General features: G+C 45.6%; 1 protein-coding gene across 1 annotated transcript in view; it reads left to right on the top strand.

Annotated features, from left to right (window-relative positions):
* rmi1 (RMI1, RecQ mediated genome instability 1, homolog (S. cerevisiae)) overlaps positions 1-13,685 on the top strand; it is a 14,720-nt gene extending 1,035 nt beyond the window's left edge. The window contains exons 2-9 of the mRNA XM_085294608.1: positions 572-781; positions 6,877-6,987; positions 7,522-7,671; positions 9,867-9,937; positions 10,187-10,310; positions 10,466-10,541; positions 10,737-10,926; positions 11,655-13,685. Of these exons, the coding sequence (XP_085150734.1) occupies positions 620-781; positions 6,877-6,987; positions 7,522-7,671; positions 9,867-9,937; positions 10,187-10,310; positions 10,466-10,541; positions 10,737-10,926; positions 11,655-12,810 (2,040 nt within the window). The 5' untranslated portion in view covers positions 572-619 and the 3' untranslated portion in view covers positions 12,811-13,685. The remainder of the gene's footprint in view (positions 1-571; positions 782-6,876; positions 6,988-7,521; positions 7,672-9,866; positions 9,938-10,186; positions 10,311-10,465; positions 10,542-10,736; positions 10,927-11,654) is intronic.

The following is a 13,685-nucleotide window of genomic DNA, read 5'->3' as shown; positions in this document are numbered from 1 at the left end:
TAAAACACAGCTTAACTATTAATCCGTCATGGGTCACTGGGGACTCAGCTCAGGGATCATTGTAAATTAAATGTAGAATTTTATCTCTTCTCATATTTTGCACTTACAATACAGTCAAGTTAAAACTACATTAAGTCAAACAAACAAACAAACAAACGGTGCACTACAGATAACTACTGTGTTGCATTTTTTTTACCTGACCACCACCAGACACCTCAGCTATACACTTACATTTTTGTAAATAAATTTTTTATTTTTTTATTCTTCACTACCATCTTAATTAATTTTTTTTAGTGTTTACTATGTAATAGACAGTTACACTACAGTCTTTTTAACCTTTTGTTGTGATTTTGTGTGTGTTTTTTTTCTGCACACATAATTTTGTTCAGTCAATGCATCAGTGACTCATTGACTGAATGACAATAAAAACTGTGAATGATTAAAACTCTAAATGTGTTATTGAGTAATTAATGAGAAGTGCGACTATGATATGAATACCTGAATTGAAATAATGTGGCTAAAGCAGCTTCGGAATAAGAATGTGGCTAAAGCAGTCTGTATATTCTGACAGAAAGCAGCTGGAAAAGCAGGAGAGAGCCAAATACACTTAGAGGAAGAGATGACTCCTGGGATTCAGGCAGTGGTCCGTGCTACCCAAGCATGGCTGCAGTCCTCCTGGCATGTCCAGGTGCCCTTTGCCTGGCTAGAAGCCTGTGTGGAGTGGCTACAAGGAGAGGCAGGAGGAGAAGCTCATCTGTCACAGCAGCAAACCAACCAGCAGGTAGGCAGGATGTGCGACTGTCTCAGTGTACAACTCCATCCATCCATCCATCTTCATCCGCTTTATCCGGGGCCGGGTCGCGGGGGCAGCAGCCTAAGCAAAGAGGCCCAGACCTCCCTCTCCCCAGCCACCTCCTCCAGCTTATCCGGGGGAATACCAAGGCGTTCCCAGGCCAGCCGAGAGATATAATCTCTCCAGCGTGTCCTGGGTCTGCCCCGGGGCCTCCTCCCGGTGGGACATGCCCGGAACACCTCACCCAGGAGGCGCCCAGGGGGCATCCTTGTCAGATGCCCGAACCACCTCAGCTGGCTCCTTTCGATGTGGAGCAGCAGCTGCTCTACTCTGAGCCCCTCCCGGATGGCCGAACTTCTCACCCTATCTCTAAGGGAGAGGCCAGCCACCCTTCGGAGGAAGCTCATTTCTGCCGCTTGTATCCGCGATCTCGTTCTTTCGGTCACTACCCACAGCTCGTGGCCATAGGTGAGGGTAGGGACGTAGATCGACCGGTAAATTGAGAGCTTCGCTTTTACACTCAGCTCCCTCTTCACCACGACGGACTGGTGCAGCGTCCGCATTACTGCAGCTGCAGCCCCAATCCGTCTGTCGATCTCCGGCTCCCTTCTCCCATCACTCGCGAACAAGACCCCGAGATACTTGAACTCCTCCACTTGGGGCAGGAACTCATCCCCGACCCGGAGTGGGCACTCCACCCTTTTCTGGCTGAGAACCATGGCCTCAGATTTGGAGGTGCTGATCCTCATTCCCGCTGCTTCACACTCGGCTGCGAACCGTTCCAGTGCGAGCTGGAGGCCCTCACCCGATGAAGCCAACAGAACCACATCATCAGCAAAAATCAGAGATGAGATTCTGAGGCCACCAAAGTGAAAGCCCTCCGCCACTTGGCTGCGCCTAGAAATCCTGTCCATAAAAATTATGAACAGAACCGGAGACAAAGGGCAGCCCTGGCGGAGCCCATCACCCACTGGGAACGAGTCCGACTTATTGCCGGCAATGCGAACCAAGCTCTTGCAACGGTTGTATAGGGATCGAATGGCCCGTAGCAATGGGCCAGACACCCCATATTCCCGCAACACCTCCCACAGGACACCCCGAGGGACACGGTCGAATGCCTTCTCCAAGTCCACAAAACACATGTAGACTGGTTGGGCAAACTCCCATGCACCCTCAAGTATCCTGGAGAGGATAAAGAGCTGGTCCAGTGTTCCGCGACCAGGACGAAAACCGCATTGTTCCTCCTGTATCCGAGGTTCGACTAACGGACGAACTCTCCTTTCCAGCACCCTGGCATAGACTTTCCCAGGGAGGCTGAGGAGTGTGATCCCCCTGTAGTTGGAACACACCCTCCGGTCCCCCTTCTTAAAGAGGGGACCACCACCCCGGTCTGCCAGTCCACAGGTACTGCCCCTGATCTCCACGCAACATTGCAGAGGCGTGTCAACCAGGACAGCCCTACAACGTCCAGAGCCTTCAGGAACTCGGGGCGGACCTCATCAACACCAGGGGCTCTGCCACCAAGGAGTTGTTTAACTGCCTCAGTGACCTCGCCCCCGGAAATTGGCGGGTCATTCCCCTCATCCCCAGACTCTGCTTCCTCCTCGGAAGACGTGTCAGTGGGATTAAGGAGGTCCTCGAAGTATTCCTTCCACCGCCTGACAATTTTCTCAGTCGACGTCAGCAGCGCTCTGCCAGCACTATACACAGTGCAGGTAGAGCACCGCTTTCCCCTCCTGAGACGTCTGACGGTTTGCCAGAATCTCTTCGAGGCAGTCCGAAAGTCTTTTTCCATGGCCTCTCCGAACTCCTCCCACACCCGAGTTTTTGCTTCAGCCACTGCCCGAGCCGCATTCCGCTTGGCCCTTCGATACCTGTCGGCTGCCTCCGGAGTCCCACAGGCTAACCAAGCCCGATAGGACTCCTTCTTCAGCCTGGTGGCTCCCTTCACCTCTGGTGTCCACCATTTGGTTCGGGGATTACCACCACGGCAGGCACCAACCACCTTGCGGCCGCAGCTCAATGCAGCAGCTTCGGCAATGGAGACGCTGAACATGGTCCATTCGGACTCAATGTCCCCAGTCTCCCTCGGAATGCTGTTGAAGCTCTGCCGGAGGTGTGCGTTGAAGATCTCGCGGACTGGGGCCTCTGCTAGACGTTCCCAGCACACCCTCACTACGCGTTTAGGTGCACCAGGTCTGTCCAGCGTCCTCCCCCGCCACCTGATCCAACTCACCACCAGGTGGTGATCAGTTGACAGCTCAGCCCCTCTCTTTACCCGAGTGTCCAGAACATATGGTCGCAGGTCTGCTGATACGATTACAAAATTGATCATCGACCTACGGCCTAGAGCGTCCTGGTGCCACGTGCACTTATGGACACTCTTATGTTCGAACAGGGTGTTCGTTATGGCCAAACTGTGATTAGCACAGAAGTCCAATAACAAAGCACCGCTCGGGTTCAGATCAGGGAGGCCGTTCCTCCCAATCACGCCCCTCCAGGTATCGCTGTCGTTACCCACGTGAGCATTGAAGTCTCCCAGCAGGACAACAGAGTCTCCAGGTGGAGCACCCTCCAGTACCCCCCCCCCCCCCCCCCCCCCCCAGGGACTCTAAGAAGGCTGGGTACTCTGAACTGCCACTCGGCGCATAAGCGCAGATGACAGTCAGGACCCGTTCCCAGACCCTAAGGCGCAGGGAACAAACCCTCTCGTCCACCGGGAAAAACCCCAACGTACCGGCAGCAAGCCGAGGGGATATTAGAATACCCACCCCAGCCCGCCGCCTCTCACCAGGGGCAACTCCAGACTGGTTCCAGAGTCCAGCCCCTCTCCAGGAGACTGGTTCCAGAGCCCAAGCCATGCGTAGAGGTGAGCCCGACTATATCTAGCCGGTACCTCTCAACCTCACGCACTAACTCAGGCTCCTTCCCCACCAGAGAGGTGACATTCCATGTCCCTATTGCCAGTCTTGGCAGCCGGGGGTCAGTCCGCCAGGGCCTCCGCTCCTGGCCGCCACCCGGCACACAATGCACCCGACCCCTATGGCGCCTCCTGCGGGTGGTGGGCCTGCGGGAGGATGGGCCCATGTCTCCTCTTCGGGCTGTGCCCGGCCGGGCCCCATGGACTAAGGCCCGGCCACCAGACGCTCGCCCTCGGGCACCCTCCCCGGGCCTGGCTCCAGGGCGGGGCCCCGGTAACCCTATCCCGGGCAGGGTAAACTGTTCCCTCGGTGTCCTTTTCATAAGGGTCTTATGAATCGCTCTTTGTCTGGTCCCTCACCCAGGGCCAGTTTGCCATGGGAGACCCTACCAGGGGGCAAAAGCCCCCAGACAACATAGCCCCTGGGATCCCTGGGACACACAAACCCCTCCACCACGATAAGGTAGTGATTCAAGGAGGAGCAGTGTACAACTCGATAGACAGAAATCAAATGCTTTGTTTTTGTCAACAAAAGTCTAAGGATTCCTTTCCTACCTGTTTCTGGATAATTCTCCACAGCTCCAGAAACTCCAGTATAGATTAAGAGATCTTGTTTCCACTTATTGTCTTATAAGATGTTCGCTCACTTATTATGACATGGGTTAAGTATGGGCCACATGATAGAAGGTGGTCACGGGGTGGATGGTTACCCCACTTTTGACTCAAAGATGGTTACTGGCTTCGATGTGAACATGTGGATTTGATGTGGTTCATGCACATTTTATCACTCTTGGTAGAATAACCCAGTCTGAGCTGAATAACATCTGTGACACAGCAGTTAGTTCGGTGTCTCTTCCTTTTTTGCATTCATGTGATCTTCATACTGCAAATATGCAGCTAGCAGAAGGCAAAACTCAAACAACCCTGGGGCTGATAACCAAGAAACAGAAGCCCAAGACCATACACATTTCTATCACTGTTAGCTGAGAACAAGGAGCTCATGCTAGAGTAGGTAATAATGAGCAAATGTGGGTGACTGAAGAGTGAAAGGACACATTCTGGTCTGACAAATCCTGGTTTCTGTTACAACAAGCTGATGGCAGCATGATTCCATCCTACTCGGCGTCAGCTGTCGCAGCTTGCGGTGGCGTCATGTGGGGAATATTTCCCTGTATTGACGCATCATTTGTATGACACAGTGTACCAAAATATTGTTGTCGAACAGCTGTGCTCCTTTTTGGCCAAAGTTGTCTTTTTTTGTTGTTTTTTTTTTTCCACTACATGCTTGGAAGAGGACAAAGTTTCTTGTTTTTTGTTTTGTTTTGTTTTGTTTTTTTTCAAGGCACAAATCATCACCTCATGGTTTCAGCAGCATGCCGGTTCATTCAAGTGGTCCTGAGATCTCAACTCTGTAGAGCGCGTTCATATTATAAACAAGAAATAAAATATCTGCAGGCATTGCTAACACTACCGACGCACTGAATTCATCCAAATCCCTGTGACATTTCTTTCTTACTCTGTTAAATCATTTTTCTGTAGAGTTTCTACTTTTTCTTCCTGGATCTGAGTCACCGGTATCTGCAGGTAGCTTTGCACTAAAGCTTCCTTTAAAATAAAGGGTTGTTTTAACTGTGTGTCATTTAAAATACATATACAGTGGGGCAAAAAAGTATTTAGTCAGCCACCGATTGTGCAAGTTCCCCCACTTAAAATGATGACAGAGGTCAGTAATTTGCACCAGAGGTACACTTCAACTGTGAGAGACAGAATGTGAAAAAAAAATCCATGAATTCACATGGTAGGATTTGTAAAGAATTTATTCGTAAATCAGATTTTCTATGGGGTTGAGGTCTGGAGACTGGCTAGGCCACTCCAGGACTTTCAAATGCTTCTTACGGAGCCACTCCTTTGTTGCCCGGGCGGTGTGTTTTGGATCATTGTCATGTTGGAAGACCCAGCCTCGTTTCATCTTCAAAGTTCTCACTGATGGAAGGAGGTTTTGGCTCAAAATCTCACGATACATGGCCCCATTCATTCTGTCCTTAACACGGATCAGTCGTCCTGTCCCCTTGGCAGAAAAACAGCCCCATAGCATGATGTTTCCACCCCCATGCTTCACAGTAGGTATGGTGTTCTTGGGATGCAACTCAGTATTCTTCTTCCTCCAAACACGACGAGTTGAGTTTATACCAAAAAGTTCTACTTTGGTTTCATCTGACCACATGACATTCTCCCAATCCTCTGCTGTATCATCCATGTGCTCTCTGGCAAACTTCAGACGGGCCTGGACATGCACTGGCTTCAGCAGCGGAACACGTCTGGCACTGCGGGATTTGATTCCCTGCCGTTGTAGTGTGTTACTGATGGTGACCTTTGTTACTTTGGTCCCAGCTCTCTGCAGGTCATTCACCAGGTCCCCCCGTGTGGTTCTGGGATCTTTGCTCACCGTTCTCATGATCATTTTGACCCCACGGGATGAGATCTTGCGTGGAGCCCCAGATCGAGGGAGATTATCAGTGGTCTTGTATGTCTTCCATTTTCTGATGATTGCTCCCACAGTTGATTTTTTCACACCAAGCTGCTTGCCTATTGTAGATTCACTCTTCCCAGTCTGGTGCAGGTCTACAATACTTTTCCTGGTGTCCTTCGAAAGCTCTTTGGTCTTGGCCATGGCGGAGTTTGGAGTCTGACTGTTTGAGGCTGTGGACAGGTGTCTTTTATACAGATGATGAGTTCAAACAGGTGCCATTCATACAGGTAACGAGTGGGGGACAGAAAAGCTTCTTACAGAAGACGTTACAGGTCTGTGAGAGCCAGAGATTTTCCTTGTTTGAGGTGACCAAATACTTATTTTCCACCCTAATTTACGAATAAATTCTTTACAAATCCTACCATGTGAATTCATGGATTTTTTTTTCACATTCTGTCTCTCACGGTTGAAGTGTACCTCTGGTGCAAATTACTGACCTCTGTCATCATTTTAAGTGGGGAAACTTGCACAATCGGTGGCTGACTAAATACTTTTTTGCCCCACTGTACATATAACAAAAGAATAAATTATGGGACTGGAAGTGAACATAATAGGTCCACTCTATGTGTAACTGCTGCTGAATGACAGTAAGTGAACCAAAAATGAATCTCACTGCTTGATGTGGTTTTTCAGGCGCTGGACCAATGGCTGTTAACAGACCTCAGAGACCTGGACTTTCCTGTCCTGCCAGAAGGGCTCGCTGAAGCCCAGAAGACTGAGCTCAGTGGCAACTTCTGCGTCCAGGTACAAACTTTCATGTTACATAGTTCATCCAGTTTCTTTATTTATTCTTTTTGTTGTTGGGGACAGTTCTGATCATATTTTCAACAAAAAAAAAACCAAATAAAAAAAAAAGCATGTAAAAACAGCAAACAATAGGCTGAGAACAATATGTGTACCAACAGCATAAAACCTGAGCTAAATCACATAAAGGCAAGTCACTCAGCTTTTCACATTGGGAGGGGGGTATTTAGGCGTTCCTGCTGCATTTATTTAACTGACCCGTGATTTTTGAAAGTAGTCTAAAATTTGAGTTTTTGTGTGTATTGTGTGTACATTTGTTATTGTTGTTACTTTTGCTTTTGTGGCTTTTTTGCCTGCATCGGAGAGGGAAAAAAATTGCAAAGCAAGCTCTTGAGGAAATATAGCGCTTGAGTTAATGGTGATGATTAATTTGGGCTGTGCATACAGATAACTCACCTTGCTGGTGACACCAACGCTCGGTTGATCATCGTGCACGCAAATGGAAACATGACAAGAGGTCCAACTCTGTTTTAGGTCGACTCATTATTGGACATCAGTCAGCCGGCGTATGGTCAGCTGCAGAAGTGGAGGGGCACAGATTGTGTCAATGACGAGGTGTCTGCAGTCACACAGACCACCCAGAGGCCCTGGGAAGCCAAACCCACCCGTATGCTTCTACTGCAGGTCAGAGTCTTATGTGAATCATAGTTGCCATTAAAAAAAATCTCAATTGAGTTTCAGTAAAAGCCTTTTGAATGAATGCCTTTATGTAAATAACAGCGTTAACCTTAAAAAGCAGATGTTGAATATGTGATGATACTAGTTGTCTTCTTGGGTCACAAAAGGGAGATCAAAAATTGCAGATTTAAAACATAAAATTTCATTTTAAAGCTTTGGCTTTTGCATCATCCAGCATCCTGCGTTTGTCTGTGTCTTAGTAGCTTTTCAGCGTCTCACAGACAAACAGAAAAACATTCAGGCACTTCCCGTAGAGACAGAGCTTTAAACTGTGTTGTTAATAGAAAATATTGTCTGGACTCGTCTTGACTGCAGTGGCACGCAGTGTGTCCAGCACTTATCTGTGACCAGACTTTATCTTTGTATGTTTGGTTGAGTGGAATAATTCTGCTTCTCTTCCTGACTGAATCAGAGCGGACGGTACCATCAGTGAGAGCATATGAAAGAGTAAATTGCAGGAATATATGAGGCAGACTCTAATTTCCACCATAAGTAATATACTTTTCAGTGTATGTTTTTTTTCTTTTCTTAAAGAATAGTGCAGGTGTTGCTTAGAAACGTTGCTGTGACTTTTTTAACTGTTTCTCAGACCATTTTTGATCAAAGAGTCGTAGATTAGCTTTGACTAGGACAGGGCAGCCAGCGTGTATAATCATATTAAAAGAAATCGAAATAACAGTTATTTCCATACTGAATCAGTCTACATGGGTTTTAGAGTCTAAACAACCTACAGTGCTGTGGAAAATTATTTATTATTCACGATTTCCTTTTCTTTTCTTGCATATTTGTCACGCTGGCATGTTTCAGATCATCAAACAATTTTGCATTTTTAGACAAACATAAACTTAGTAAATATAAATTACTGTTTTAGAACTGTGTGTGAAAAAATAATTGCCCCTAAATGTCATAGCTGGCTGTGACACCTTTGTCACCAAGAACTGCAATCAAATGTTTGTGATAACTGAGTGAGTTGTTCACATCACTGTGGAGGAATTTTGGCCCCTCATCTTTTCAGAGTTATTATCATTCAGCCACACCGGAGGGTTTTTGAGTATCATTGACCTGTTTAAAGTTATGCTACAGTATCCAGAGTTATTATAAGACCAGACTTTTTTTTTTTTTTTTTGAGTCATTCAGAGGATGATTGGCTCACATGTTTAGGATCAAACTGATGGAAGGACATTCTCCTTCAGGATTTTCTGGTAGAGATCAGAATTCATGGTTCAATCATTGACTGCAAGTCATCCTGAAGCAGCAAAACAGCCCCAGACCATTACACTACCACCACCATGTTTGACCGCTGGTACGATTTTGTTCTTATGAAATGCTGTGTTAGTTTCACACCAGATGTAACGAGACTCAAACCTTCCACAAAGTTCAACTTTTCTCTCATCAGTCCACAGACTTTTTCCCCCCAAAATATGTACATACATCCCAAAATAGATGTTGTTCTGGAGTCTCCTGGATGAGCTGTCGGTGAGCTCTTAGAGTAATTTTAGCAGACCATCCACTTCTGGGAAGGTTCACCATTGTTCCATGTTTTCTCCATTTGTGGATAAACTTTAGAAATGGTTTTGTAATCATTTTCAGACTGATAGATGTCAATGTTTTGTTTCTCAGCTGTTTTGAGTTTCTTTAGATTGTGTTAATTTAAATCATTTCTTGATTTAGCAGGTTTGGCAGTAAACCTGGTTGTGGCCAGTCTAATTGAACTCAGTTTATTTTTAAAAATTTTAGATAGTCATATTTCCCTTATTTAGTGAAATTGTAAATTAAATTAAATATGCTAACTTACACAAATGCACAAATCATCTACTATGTTTTTTTTGTTTTTCTAATTTTCCTTTATGCCTTAATACGTCTACATTCATAAGTAAAGAGCAGTTACAGAGCTGTTAAGTTTTGGCCCAGATATTTCTGTCTAAATCCAAACCCTCACATATTTATGAGAGCCTCCAGACAACAGCCCACGGGGTCTCAGATTACTGCAGAAAATGAACTGAAAAATTCACACAACTGTCTTTTAATCTGTTTAATTCACACAAAAAGACAAACACACTTTTCTTATAGATTTGCATAAATGTCATCATAATCTTTTTATTACTTACGTGTTTTCTGATCAAACATGTTTGATTGCACAGGTGACAGATGGAGTTCAGAGCCTGGAGGCTATGGAGTATCAGCCAATCCCTGCTCTCAGCGCGGCACTCAGGTTAAGGATTGAGCTGTAAAACATGTTACTGCAATATCGTGTCTTTTTACTGCTAGTTATTTGAAAACATTTTAAAGGGCACATGTCTGCCTAAAATGAAATAAAAGTCTTTTCCTCCTAACAATATTGCCTCGAGTTTTATAGAAACACAAGTATCCAAGCACAATGAGAAATGGATGAAATGTTGTTGTTATTGTTAATTAAAAATAAGAACTAGACATTTTCCTGAAATGTTGCTGACTCTTGCAGGCCCGGTGCAAAGCTGCAGCTGCAAGGAAAGATAGTTTGCAGACTTGGTGTTTTGCTTTTGGGGCCGTCCAACATCAAAATCCTCGGTGGTGAGGTCGAAGACCTGGTGGACAGGAATAACCAGGTAACCTCTAACGATTTCTCGTACGTTTTGTCTCATTTCTTCTGATTTCTCTTTTCTTGTATAAAACTACACAAAGATATTATAGGATTTTGTATAGCAATAAGATGGAGTACACCATACACATTCAGTGGCTTATTTTGATACTGTTGTGATAGGGCAGGGTGCTGTGTCGGACACTGGGACTTTCTGAGCAGGAACAGGAAGGAGAGGAGGCTCCAGCACAACAACAAGGTATATGTATTAGACTCTGTGTATCTTCAAAGATCATCCATCATCGGCACAATGTGACACTACATACACTTTATTAGAAATTTAGACATTCTGTCTTATATGGCTTTGCTTTTCTTCTTTAATCTAACCTGCCCATTTTTTAAAATTATACTAACATATATGTTGTTGTTGTTGTTTTTTTCTCTTTGTTTTAAGGTAACCAGGAAGTGGATGATCTGGATCTTGATGATGCAGAGCTGTTAGCCAGTCTCGAGGCCCAAGAGGAAGTTGAAATGCTTCAGGTTGAACCTGCCCGAGACAGCGGCTACAGCACGCTGCATGAGGCTTCCACTCAGTCTTCAAGAAGCTCGTCCATCAGGAGCCTTGTCCCAGCCGCTTCGTCCAGGTGGGTGGTAAACAATGTGATGTCTTGACATTTCGATGCTGCAAAGCCTCACTTTGCACTGTCGTGGAAATCGTGGCATTTCTAGTTTTAACATCACTTTTATCTTCAGGGAAAAAAAAGACTTTAAGATGGTTTTAATGCATTCGTCTTACAGCATCTTCACAAAGTTTTCTAATAAAATGTCTTTACGTCGCTGCGGCCGGTGACGAGAACAACATTCTTAACAAATAGGCAGTATACCTACAGCAGGAGGAGAAATCACAGGGTAGATTCAAATGTCACGACAATTTCCGTTTTATTTAAAGTTCATCAATTTCCTGAAGAGACAGAAGCTGCTGAGAATAAAGTGGAACGTACACCGGTCATTTTGAGATGCAGGAAAAAGACAGTTCATATGTCATGATGTAAAATGCTAAGCGAGTTGTGCAGGGTACAATTATTTCCAGGAGGAATGAACTGCAGAGTCACTAGTTTACACTAGCCTCATTGACTTACACAGAGAAATAACATTGTCTCATATTTAGCTGTTATATCGTTTCAATGTTGTGATGACGAAGATTCAAGGATAGGATGATGCAAAGTGTTGTCGCTACAGTTTTTTCAAATTTATGTCTGTGTGAACTTCTTTGTCCAGTCTTCTGTGTGCGCTTTGAACAGTGAGCTGATTAACCCCGATGATTTAAAAGCCCTGTTAACTCAGTCCGACATAATTTGCTGTTGTCTTTCAGAAGTGAACTCTCCACCCGCTCTGACAGAGGTGGCTCGACCCGAAGCAGCAGAAATGGTTTAGACCAGGGTTACCTAAATGATGACGAACACGTGGAAGCTGACCTCTTTGACTCAGTTCCCCCCGATGCAGTTCATCAACAGATCCAAGATCACAGCATGGCAGACGAAGACTTTCCTGACGAAGACTTTGACGACCTTCCCCTGGAGGAGCTGGACAGTGTGATTTTCCAGGAAAATGAAAGTGTCCCCACACCATCTGACAGCAGTTACAGAAACACACCACGGAACAGCAGAATAACAGGAAATCCCAACAGAGCAACAAAACCCCAAGCTGCTCTGTTTGAATCATGCACTTTGAGTGGCTCTGGGCCACGACTTGGGTCTATCAACTCCAGATCCAGCGCACAGAAAAGGGACAATAGAGAAGCTTCAGAGCAATTAACCAAGACAACTCCCGAGCTATTTCTTTCTCCAGCAGCTTCGGAGGCAGCACGTGAATTATATTTGGCTGCTAATGACGAGATTGATTTTGTGGATGAAGATATGGACTGCATTTTGGAAGAGGCAGAAACCAGTGGGAAGACTAGTGGACCAAATGAGATCCCTGTTCAGCTTAGGTCTAGTAGAGGCACCGAGAGCACTAGCTACGAAACAGAAGCTTCAAGGTCGTCCAAACAAAATGCTCGGAGTGGCAGCACAGTCCCTCCTGTCACTCTGACCTCTCCACCCTTTACATACTTGTGCTTGCTAGAAAATTTAATGTCCAAACCACTTCTCCACATCATGGAGATCCATGTCAAAGCTTTCATTGTGACTCTCTTGGGAAAACTGAGCAGCAGTAATGGCATTTGGAGTGTTTCTGCTACAATATCTGACGGGACCGGTTACCTGGACGTGGAGCTGTCCAATGAAGTTTTGACAGGCCTTCTGGGCTTCTCGGTAGCAGAGAAGGGAGCCCTGAAGCGTGACCCGTCTCGGAGAGGTGAGCTGGATGCGGGGATGAGGAGATGCCAGGAAGAGCTTGTGGACATGTGCTGCATTATGACTGTTATTGTTCAACTGGAGGGCAGGAAAGCGGTGGTGACCAAAGTGGACCCCGTCAGCGAGAAAACACTCCAGGAGCTCGAGCAGAGGGTGAGGGACGGGAGAAAATAAACAGTGGTTGAGGGGAAGTGGGCGATAATGAGAAAATTGCAGGCAGCGGAAAAGTATATTGCTCTTAGGCAGAGATAAAAAAAATTGCCAACAAAACTGTGGCAGATGTAACATCACTCAGTGGCCTTGAAAGTTTTCTTTTCATGTAATGAAACTAATAGTTGCGCTGCATGGAAGGAAAAAAATCACGCTAGTTTCAGACTAAGGTAGTTATTTTAATTGGTGATCAACCTGCCCTTCTGCTTCAGATTTGGAGAGCAGAAGGTGTGAAATGATGATCAGCATCCCATCTGCTCCATGTGAATGTGACGTTCTGCCATTTGTCATTTGAGGATTTCATTCATCTATTCATTGTGTTGTTTTCCGCTTAGAATGCGCCGCATTGCTCACAAGCACACTAAACAGATTCAACAAACAAAGGTGGTTATGTGCAAATCAGATCAGACATCCCGGTTTTCAAGGCCCCGAATTCTGCTTAATGCTGAAAACTACCCGAAGAGCAGGGCGAAGTACACAAGATGAGAGGAGGGATGTTGGGGGGGTGGGGTGTTAGTCGTCTGATTGTGGTAATGAATTGCCAGCCGTTGCATTCATTCAGTACAACCATTACTTCTTACTGAAAAGTGATTGAATAGCCAAGGGCAATGTGGGTCTTTAATAAACACCCTCAGAGAAGAATGAGAGGAAAGAAAGATAAAGGAGAGGCCATGAGCTTCGATTATTTCCGTTCATTACAGAGTCTCGTCTGTTTTCATCTCTTAAGAACGCGCATACCATAAATTTAATGCATTGTCTGCATTTACTGTATCTTGAACGTTTTTATATATACATTTTTTTTTGTCTTGCGCTCTGTGACTAATAAAAATGTGCACGTC

This window comes from Mchenga conophoros, linkage group LG12 (genome assembly GCF_057382185.1).
Source record: "Mchenga conophoros isolate Kocher_MC1m ecotype Shallow Benthic linkage group LG12, M_conophoros_male_GT1.1, whole genome shotgun sequence".
Lineage (NCBI taxonomy): Eukaryota > Metazoa > Chordata > Actinopteri > Cichliformes > Cichlidae > Mchenga > Mchenga conophoros.
The sequence above is the reverse complement of the archived record's forward strand: the minus strand, read 5'-3'. Positions and strand labels throughout refer to the sequence as shown.